The sequence below is a fragment of the Malaya genurostris genome, chromosome 2 (assembly GCF_030247185.1).
Source record: "Malaya genurostris strain Urasoe2022 chromosome 2, Malgen_1.1, whole genome shotgun sequence".
NCBI lineage: Eukaryota > Metazoa > Arthropoda > Insecta > Diptera > Culicidae > Malaya > Malaya genurostris.
The window spans coordinates 352,747,143-352,757,990 of NC_080571.1; the positions used below are offsets into that span (position 1 = coordinate 352,747,143).

General features: G+C 35.8%; 1 protein-coding gene and 1 long non-coding RNA gene across 2 annotated transcripts; both read left to right on the plus strand.

Moving 5' to 3' along the window:
- The first annotated feature begins 4,892 nt into the window (after positions 1 to 4,892).
- LOC131432186 (uncharacterized) lies at positions 4,893 to 6,637 on the plus strand. The gene is made up of 2 exons (XR_009229812.1): positions 4,893 to 6,491; positions 6,544 to 6,637. It is a non-coding gene; the product is annotated as an uncharacterized LOC131432186 (long non-coding RNA).
- A 1,538-nt stretch (positions 6,638 to 8,175) lies between these two features.
- LOC131432187 (acidic leucine-rich nuclear phosphoprotein 32 family member A-like) lies at positions 8,176 to 10,082 on the plus strand. Its single transcript, XM_058598312.1, has 3 exons — positions 8,176 to 8,446; positions 9,299 to 9,449; positions 9,531 to 10,082. Exons 1-3 carry the CDS (start codon positions 8,342 to 8,344, stop codon positions 9,587 to 9,589), a joined length of 315 nt encoding a protein of 104 aa, XP_058454295.1. The 5' UTR covers positions 8,176 to 8,341; the 3' UTR covers positions 9,590 to 10,082.
- The last annotated feature ends 766 nt before the right edge of the window (positions 10,083 to 10,848 follow it).

Sequence of the window (10,848 nt, forward strand, 5' to 3'; positions counted from 1 at the left end):
ATCTTGCATGAATCACTTTGGGTAGAATTGAAGCGTAATGGAGATTCAGCATCGAAATATCATCGGAGACTCTACTCCCTTTCGATAATCGCTTTAGCGATATTTCGGTGGGTCAAAATTCGTCGCTGACACAAAAAATTACTTGTGAACTTCGAGGTTCAGAGTTTTGTGTATGATTGTTTCACGAAAGATAATCTAGGAAGTGATTTTTTTCAGTCACTGAGTTTTTTTTAGAAAATCTCTTGATCTGATTTTTTCACGAGTGATTAAATGACTTTACCAACACTGCTTGGATTGAGTATGGAATGCTGTATCCCGTCCTGGTAAATCCAAGGTGGCAACCCCACCAACGGGATCGTCCTAGTCTGGCCCGTACCCAGGATTTCGTTTCGGGAGGGGCCCAAGGTAAAAAAATAATGTTACTGAAGACTGCTTATGTACCTAATTTTTGGTGTGCCTCTTACGGGTGTTTTTAACAGACACTTTAAACTTTTCCACTGGATCTATTATTGTATCACATTTGTTTACGTTTACTGGCTTGTTATTTCTGCAACACATGCCTCAGGCCTTCTAAATAATTATAAATCTGTTTTTGATTTCGGGAGAGGCCCGGGCCCCTCGGGCCCCCCCTCTGGGTACGTGACTGGTCCTAGTGTTAGTTGAGACGTTAAACAGAGCAAGCACGATGATCCTGACGAACGTGGAACTACAAGTCACTAGGGTTCGCAGGCTGCGACAAGATAATATATATATATATATATATATATATATATATATATATATATATATATATATATATATATATATATATATATATATATATATATATATATATATATATATATATATATATATATATATATATATATATATATATATATATATATATATATATATATATATATATATGTATATATATAACATCCCATTGTGTGCTCCTGTTAATGTTTACCACTATTTATTTAGAATAAATATTGAGAAATAAAATCTGTCATTAGAAAATAAGCTTTATACAGGGTGATTTTTTAATAGCTTGAGAACTTTTTTAAACAATAAAACGCATAAAATTTGCAAAATCTCATCGGTTCTTTATTTTAAACGTTAGATTGGTACATGACATTTACTTTTTGAAGATAATTTCATTTAAATGTTGACCGCGGCTGCGTCTTAGGTGGTCCATTCGGAAAGTCCAATTTTGGGCAACTTTTTCGAGCATTTCGGCCGGAATAGCCCGAATTTCTTCGGAAATGTTGTCTTCCAAAGCTGGAATAGTTACTGGCTTATTTCTGTAGACTTTAGACTTGACGTAGCCCCACAAAAAATAGTCTAAAGGCGTCAAATCGCATGATCTTGGTGGCCAACTTACCGGTCCATTTCTTGAGATGAATTGTTCTCCGAAGTTTTCCCTCAAAATGGCCATAGAATCGCGAGCTGTGTGGCATGTAGCGCCATCTTGTTGAAACCACATGTCAACCAAGTTCAGTTCTTCCATTTTTGGCAACAAAAAGTTTGTTAGCATCGAACGATAGCGATCGCCATTCACTGTAACGTTGCGTCCAACAGCATCTTTGAAAAAATACGGTCCAATGATTCCACCAGCGTACAAACCACACCAAACAGTGCATTTTTCGGGATGCATGGGCAGTTCTTGAACGGCTTCTGGTTGCTCTTCACTCCAAATGCGGCAATTTTGCTTATTTACGTAGCCATTCAACCAGAAATGAGCCTCATCGCTGAACAAAATTTGTCGATAAAAAAGCGGATTTTCCGAATGGACCACCTAAGACGCAGCCGCGGTCAACATTTAAATGAAATTATCTTCAAAAAGTAAATGTCATGTACCAATCTAACGTTTAAAATAAAGAACCGATGAGATTTTGCAAATTTTATGCGTTTTATTGTTTAAAAAAGTTCTCAAGCTCTTAAAAAATCACCCTTTATTTATTTTTAATAAAGTCACGTTATGAACCAGTTTAATATTTCAATCATATCAGTTTAATAATTAAATCAAATCAGGGATTTCATCCGATGGCCAAAAGAGTGAGTAGTGAAAATAATCAACAGAAACAAGCGGTTGTAGTGCCTGAATAAAGCAGGTATAGATTAATTTATTTTTTTTATTCAATAATATAATATAATTTTTCAGACACACTGCTTAAGCTCTAAGATGCCGGATTTTTCTAATTTTAGTTAACGACTAACATAAAACTGTAATATTGGTGTTGAAATGGTCGATTCTCGAGAATTCAGCCTACAGCTGGCAATCCGCAGTGGTCGATGAACTGAATATAGCGTGACTCTACCAGATGACGTTGGGAAATATTTATGCTGGCCGCGGACCAAAGGATGTGGGTCCGCGAGAAACACCCCCTGGCTACGATCACCCGGCGGGTGGCCCGCATGCTGATCATCTATTGGAGCGGTTTTCCATTGGGGTTGATGGTTATGTTACGGAAGAGAATGAAAGAGACATAGACTAGTAAATATTGTAGAAAAATGGGGTAAAAAGGGGATATGGGAACGAAATGCCTAGAAAACGACAGAGATCTAATTAGTTGACAACGAGATGGCGAAGAGACGGGGAAAGGAAGAACAGAAAAGATCTAGTTAGTTCCAATGAAGATGGTGGATGAACCATGTAATCAAAATACAAGGACATAAAACGGTTCTGAGAATTGAGCTCGACAAGCCTTTCGAAGTTTTCAATCACCATCGGATGAGAGATCCCAGAGTCTATTTTTCAACGGTAAGACGCCCGCGAGCACTTCGAGACTCATCGTATGAGTCGATTGCATGCAACCCAAGGCAATACGCAAACAGAAGCAGAAGCATCCATATTCCATTACGGACAATATCGTTGTTTGGTGCAGCCTGATCAGGTCTCCTGGGTGGGCACCCCACCAAGTTCCGGTTATTGTGCGAAGAAAATTGATTCTCTGCTGGCATTTTTGTTTCAGATACCTAATGTGACATCCCCAGGTGCCTTTGGAGCCAAACCAGACCCCGAGATATTTAAATGTGAAGACCTGAGCTATGGTTCCACCCTCTAGTTGAAGCTGTAATTGTGCTGGTTCTCGCTTCCTTGAAAATACAACCAGCTCAGTTTTCTCCGTAGAGAACTCGATACCCATTTGAAGAGCCCATGTCGACAAGTTGTCGAGGGTATCTTGTAGTGGTCCTTGGAGATCGGCAGCTTTGGGTAGTGGTCCTTGGAGATCGGCAGACACAACGCTGTCATCGGCAAGTTGTCTTAGTGTTCAGGAGGTATTAATACATTCATCAATGTTGTTTACGTAAAAATTGTATAGAAGAGGGCTTAAGCATGAGCCCTGAGGAAGACCCATGTAACTGAATCGTATTGTTGTCAAATCACCATGCTCGAAATACATGTGTTTCTCAGACAATAGATTATACAAAAAGTTGTTCAAAATCGGTGAAAGACCATGCTGATGCAACTTCTCAGATAGGATGTTTATGGAAACTGAGTCAAAAGCCCCCTTGATGTCTAGGAAAACTGATGCCATTTGTTCTTTACAAGCAAATGCCATTTGAATTTCGGTTGAGAGCAACGCAAGACAATCGTTCGTTCCTTTGCCTCTGCGGGAGCCAAATTGTGTATCTCAAAGGAAGCCATTAGTCTCGACCCAATTGACGAAACAGAATAATTTTTTCGAACAATTTCCGGATACAGGAAAGCATAGCAATCGGTCGATACGAATTGTGATCGGAGGCTGGTTTCCCTGGTTTTTAAATAGCGATAAATCTTATTTGTCTCCAGTCATGTGGGACGATATTAGTATAGATTTATGATTGTGTGCTGGTCGAGATAAGCCGCTCTTCAAGCGGATCTAGGGCCAAATATTGGAATTTTCACATTTAGAGCAATAAAATATTTCCACTCAGCTTTCGATAAGGGCCGAGATATGCAAACACACAGTGTCGGCCGGAGCCGCGCGCCAGCACGGAAAGACCGATATCAGCATTTTGGCGAAAAAATTAGTTGATTTTCTGATTTTAGTTAGTTATTTTTTGAGACAACTAAAAAAATCTTTTGCTAATTTAGATTTTTTAATTCTAATTTCCTTGATAATAATAAAATATTTATTGAAATGGCTATTTTTTTAGTTGAATTAACCAATTGTAATTTCTTAGCTAAGGCACACTTCATATCCATTCAACTAATTTTTTAGTTGAATTAGAGAGATAAAACGTTGTTTTCAATCAACATAAATGGTTGAATTGGTTTCTGCAATTTGCAGCTATATGGCGCTCTGTCGCCGAAATAACGCACCGTAATGACTACTAGCCACTAGATGGCACACTACAACCGAAAAAACTTCTTTTTGAACATTTTTCTTCTAAATCGCTGTTTTCTTCATTCGACTTCGCGAAATCGACTCTCTCACTGAAAACTTTGAGCACTCGGAAAATAAAAACCGAATACAAGTAGTACATCGAACGGCGTGATCCGGAAGGTTGGAAGATACAAAAAACATCATTTGACATGTACAATTAGAGTGCAACATTCGAAACTCAATTCACTGTTCCGCGTAAAAACATTATTACGCACAATCGCTTTAAATGCGCACAAATTCTGAATAAATACACTTTCCACTAACAGTTTACGTCATTTTTACATACCGGTTTATAAATTTATATATGGATATATCGTAACACATGCGTAAAACATCTAAACAATTTGCAAGCAGTTTTCAACAAGACTGTCCCTTTTAGCTTTTCATTGGATTGTTTTGTTTTGACACTTCTCATGAATTTTGTGGCTGGTGATAGATAAATAGAAACAAATTTTCTGATTTTAAAAACAAAATTAGTTGTCAATGAGAATTTCGCGTTGGATTGAGATATTGCTGGTTTGTGTCCAGAATATTCGCCAACTAAACACATTCTCTAAAAATAAGAGTTTTTTTCAGCAAATAAATTCTCAATTTTAACTAATTTTATAGTTATTTTGGAAATTTTGTTGTTAAAATCAACTAATTCAAAAACAGTAATACGAATTAGGCGCAGAGCTAATTTCGGTCGTTCCGTGAGGATGTATGAAGTAAATAATACCTCTATAAACAAGCAGGCAAAATTAGATGCGCGCGCAGGTATAGCAAGTGATGTGTGTGAGCCAGGGTCCCGTCACGGGATGGAAAGAAAAAACCGTGAATATTGCAGTTAATGTTGCGCGACACGACATTTACATCTGTTGTTAGAAGAAATACTTGTATAAAAAAACACTTGCATTTCACTGCACTCAGGAGGTACATTACTTTTCCGAAAGCAGCCACTGCGCATTGTTACCGTACCTTGCGCACTAGTCGTAGCACTGCAGAAGTTTCGTTGGACGAGGCAGAAGGTGTGAAAAAGCGGACATCGAACGAGCTGGGAACTGGCTTCGTAGTGCTGGGCAAGACGCGTCAACGAGTGATTGGGTGGCAGCCAATCAACGCTAGGATGTGTAAATTGAGAATTAAAGGCACCCGGTGATCGACAGCAACTAGTTTAAAGTCGGGTATAAATAATTGATATAAAAAAGAATTAAAGGTCGCTTTTTCAATTACAGCATCATTAACGTGAACTGCCCACACGAAGGGAGTCCCGAAGACGAGAAAGAAGTGTTCTACGTACACCCGATCAACATATCGTCTCTGAACTATTTCTATTTTTGATACTTGCTAGAAAATTTTGATATTTTAACTACAAACTAGACCAGACTTATATCAGCATTTGCTACGAAAACAAGTTTTTGTTATAAACTTGTTAGGTTGGAAAGAGAGGCAATGTACCGACCGGTAATCGAGCCGAACAGCCTGCATGCCGCATCGAACAACAACGGCCAACGATGTGTTAACTTTGCGGCCTCCCGAGGAATGGTAGTCAGACCTTCTTCCCCCGCAAGGATATCAATCAAGCTACCTGAAGATCACCTGAATAACAGACCGAAAACCAAATATACCACGTTTTGATCGCCGGTAAATTTTTCTCAGACATCAACAATGTTCACTCAATGTTCGGACCCCAACTGTATGTTGGTTGCTGTATGCATGCGCTCAAAACTTTCGACGAAGCCGACCGTCGCGGTTCAACATCGAGCGGCTCCGGGATGCTGAAGTAGCTCAAGATTACGCGCAGCAGTTGGTAGTGGCACTAACAACGGAAGAGCAGCTTGGTGCAAGCAATTGAATTGAACTGAATCAAATATACTGAGTCTTAGATTCAAATTCTTGGCAATTGATTAAAATATTTCGTCCTTGAATCAAATGCCAGAGATTATTGATTCTAAAATTTTCATCGAATCAAACTTTGGTACTAGTTGATTTTATGATATTTAACACAACTTTTGCTAAGATTTCATCACATCATTCAAACGAAAAACGTCGTTCGAAAAAGTAATAATTTTCGAAGCAGTTGATGAATTGAAACTCTCTGCGCTATTGAAATCGTTCTAATTGTGCGATACTATAGTGAGTGCTTTCATCGGATAGGTAGGTTATGAATGATGTATGTACAGGGAACTAACATTTGTATTCATTCTAGAAAATGTGTTCACATTCTAGAAAACATCAACCGTACTCAGTTAAGCTCACAAAATGTAATCAATAATAAATAAAAATTTTATTTACTATGTTTAGTGGACAATTCTTTTTAAATAACAATTTATTGAATTTAAAAAAAACCATCATTGAATGTACACACAGTCGCACATATTTTCACAGATACCACAAAAAGTAAGAAAGAAATAATAAAACTTTTCCATCTGAGCTATCTGTTAGTGTTTGATTGCATATATTAAAATGAAAATCTTTCTTACAGATATTTGATGATGAAAACTGCTTCAATTGCTAAATGTTGGCATCCATCGTCGTAATTTGTGATTCAATCCCTCCTCCTCCTCCTCGCAATAAAACTAACTACAGTTCCAATGAATCAGTCTCCAGTGTGTGTCGCTTATTCAACAGTTGTTCTAACGAGTTCGATCTTCATTTACTTCACAACACTGTCAACAACCTATTTATTAGATTCTTTTCCTTCTAATTTTATTAATTTTACTATTTTCAAAGCGTTATAAATATACACAACTAGCGTTAGCGTTGAAATTTTAGATTAGGATAATGATAAGATGATTGAATCATTTGGCTGTATGTAATCTGTTGATACAAAAAAGGAAAATGACAGAATCTCAGCTCCTCAGCTCCGCTGAAACACATTTATATTACAATTTGAAATCAATTTGAACTGATGTTCTAGGACGTCATGGCATTTATTGTCAGACTGAGAAGTTGTATAACCTGACTTGACGTTGCGTATTGGACGTTTGAATTCTATGTTGACTTAATAATTTCAAACGAAAAAGGTATATGGAATTATAATTTAATTGTGGTTGAGAATAAAAACTAAACTCTTAAATATCGTCGTTGATTGTTCTTGTCAGTATGCGGCAATGACTTACGTTATGAAGAAATGCTCATTGAATCTACCATTCTATAACAATAATCTATTGGAATAACATCTTTTAACGCCTTTTTTTAGTCGAACTTTCATTTTATTAGTAAATACAGATAAATACATATTTTGTATACAAAGCAATACAAGTTTTTATATGAAAATATCTGGCATCTCTGCTGAGAACACCTCTCCGGTACTTTACCATATATATTGTTATATCTGTATTAATCTATAAAGCGAATAGTTTTAGATCTTTTTAGAACGCAGTAACTATTTTTCGTTTTCTTTTCCAATATAAAACGTAGAGTACGATTAGTAAAACATTGCAAGAAAACAATTTTGAAAATATGAGTATACTTATTGAATATCAGTGACTCATACTTTATAATACCCTGAAGCGATCTCATCAATTTTGTATCAGTACTAAATAAATGTAGCTTCTTTAACTGAAGCACACGCAACGCTACGCCAATACTCATGATGGCAAAACAAAACGAAACATTCATATACTCATGCAGCCCTCCTTTTAGGTAAACAAATTTATCGTTTGAATATATAATGTTTCCAAAAAAACTAAATAGATAGGATTAAAATTATCACGAACAATTATCAAAATCAGAAAAGTAATAACTGGAGAGAGCATCGAAAAATGCTATTTATTTGACGATCTCATATAAGCGACGCTTTCTACGAATCCCTCATGTTGTTACCTTCTCTATGTCAAGGCATAGCAGTAGCACAGTCGTGGTTTAGAGTTCGTTGTCGTTACATCTCCATTGTTTTGTAAGAATAAAAAAGCCTATTGGGTCATTTCAAATAAAATAAAATTCAATATTATCTTCAATCGCTGCTACGGAGTTTTGCTGCATTTTTACAATATTGAATTGAAATGAGTTCGGAAAACAAAAAGAGTGAAGTTGAAGTGGAGAATGTAGCCGCCTCTGATGAAAAAGCAGAGACCAAGGAATTAAAAGGAGTCAAACGGCCTACCGAAGTAAGTGCACTTTTTCTATGATTTATGAAAGAACTTGATTGGAACATAACGAGAATAACTTTATTATCAAAACCTACAAACGGTAAAATTACATTCAAAGCTCTAATTAAAACTATACCGGCCGGTATGGCGATTTCTTTCGAAATGATAATTGTTTTTAAACAAGTGGATTGTTAAATGAGTTGAAGATCATGCATTTGACTGTGTTCTTAACAACAACTCGTTATTTGTAAAAAAATTCAATCAAACTTTGTAACATGGCGGCCACAAGCACGTTTCTACATTATCAATTCTTATTTAATAACATCGTTTTATTAGCATGGTTCACAATACACAAATATAAATAGAGCTTGGAAAATAGTAAAGCGTCTTAATTCAATGATTTTGTAAGATCGTAGAACGATAAGTATGTACCAATATCTGTTTTTTGGCTTGGCGTCATTTTCAGATAATAAGATAATTTCTTTAGCAATATTATATGTGTGTGAATCTAGCTTGACATGTATTAGTATCTCTTAGATGCCTCCATCACTACAACGAAACTCAGCACATGCTAGAACGTGGGGTTCGTACAAAAATGACGAACTTCTTGATGTTTTATCGATGTTTACATAAGAAGGAGCATGGGAAGCTGTAGAAATACCGGCTATTTGAAAATGTATTAGTACCAAGCAACAAATATAAACATATTATGATTAATAGCTATGTATTTGTAGTACAACTCCGTTGTGTTCCATACATGGCTTTGTAAAGGAATAGTCACAGGAGATAACAATTCTCACTCTTTTAGTGAGACAAGCATTGACATGAGTTGCATAGAAAAACAACATATAATTTTATCTTCTCTTTTAGGAAAAACCATCAGAATCGAAAAAAGTAAAGAAAGACGAAAATGGAGCGGGTGATGATGAAGAAGACGTAGATGATGAGGGTGAAGAAGTAGAGGGTGAGGATGAAGAATACGACCTTCCCTATGGCGAAGAAGAGGATATAGAAGCTGAAGGTTAGTTATCAAACCACCCCATTTGTTTGCCGCTAAAATATTGTTCCTGTTCCTACTATTCATAACATTATTTTTCCATAGATGAAGAGGAAGAAGAAGGTGATGAGGTCGACGGCGAAGAAGAGGATGAGGATGCGTAATGATGTTATACTGAGTAAGAGTGAAACTAAGTAACATAGAAATAGGTGATTAATTATTTCAATTTGCATAAAATCTGCAAATAATAAGTATATGCAACGGTGAAGATTGTAAACAATGTTTGTGTATATATTTTAAAAACAAAGGAAATCCTACAATGGACAGCATTCAAAATAAGTTTAAGTTATCCAGTAAAATATAATTTTAATTTATGATTCATTTTTGTCTTATCTCAGTAGTCAGCAGGAGCTTTCACTAATTAGCGGCTATTATCATTGTTCAATAATACACATGGGAATGTCGAGGTGCAAGCGTGTTTTTTTTGTAATTTGGTTACATTGCCATATGTATTACAGCTATCTTCAATCCAATAATATCTTGTAGATTGTAAACCAATCACAAGTACGGAAAAGTTCCATTATGTATCGTAAATATTATTACCAACCATCTAGAAAATTGAACCCTGCAAAAATAAATAAATTATTGCATTCACTATATCTGTTTATTATTTCCAAACATAATCAAAACCTTTACAAGGGGTTTGGGTTCACTAGCAGATTGATACTATTTATTATTACCTGGATAGGACTAATATATAGGCCGTGTGGAGTCCGGCGGCATAAACGAATGTCTCCATGTCGTAAAAGGCTGTTGTAAATATGTAGGTTCTTTTTTACTGAATTACTTCTTCGTTCAACAAAAATCGTTTGCTTTTGATATATATTTTTAATTTTTCTAGATAATTCGTCATCTATTTCTTTGAGCTTGTAAGACTACTTTCGTCATGCAAAATTATCTTTTTCGTTTTATGTTATTCCTCAAGACTGTATGTTATTTCTCAAGACTATAATTTGAATGATAATCATCTGCAAAATCCGATAAAATTATAATGTTAATTCGATAATGGTTAAATACTTTCTTGTTTGATATTCATTATCTCACAACTGATAACAGAAACTAAATACTATTTGGGTTACGTGTCACACTTTATGTTAGTTCAATTACATTAGAACATTTCCAGGCTACACAAAATTTACAAATAAATTTACAGGTTACACGATTGAATTTTACAAGATTATATAAATATGTGTTAAGCATACTTAGCCTTCCTCGCAGACGTGTAAATTTATGTATGTTTTGGCTCTGTAAAATATGTAAGAATGCATTAAACATACGTTAGATCAACTGTAAAATTGAATCATGTCGTTAATCATGTAGATGGATTATCCCGGGTTGGTGGTTCAATACAAAGGGCGCTGGT

Bases quoted from the DNA above. Each gene is read 5' to 3' on its own strand.
- LOC131432187 (XM_058598312.1), top strand. From the start codon at position 8,342: ATGAGTTCGGAAAACAAAAAGAGTGAAGTTGAAGTGGAGAATGTAGCC. The intron at 8,447-9,298 runs GTAAGTGCACTT...CTTCTCTTTTAG, and splicing joins GAGTCAAACGGCCTACCGAA to GAAAAACCATCAGAATCGAA. The intron at 9,450-9,530 runs GTTAGTTATCAA...ATTTTTCCATAG, and splicing joins AGAGGATATAGAAGCTGAAG to ATGAAGAGGAAGAAGAAGGT.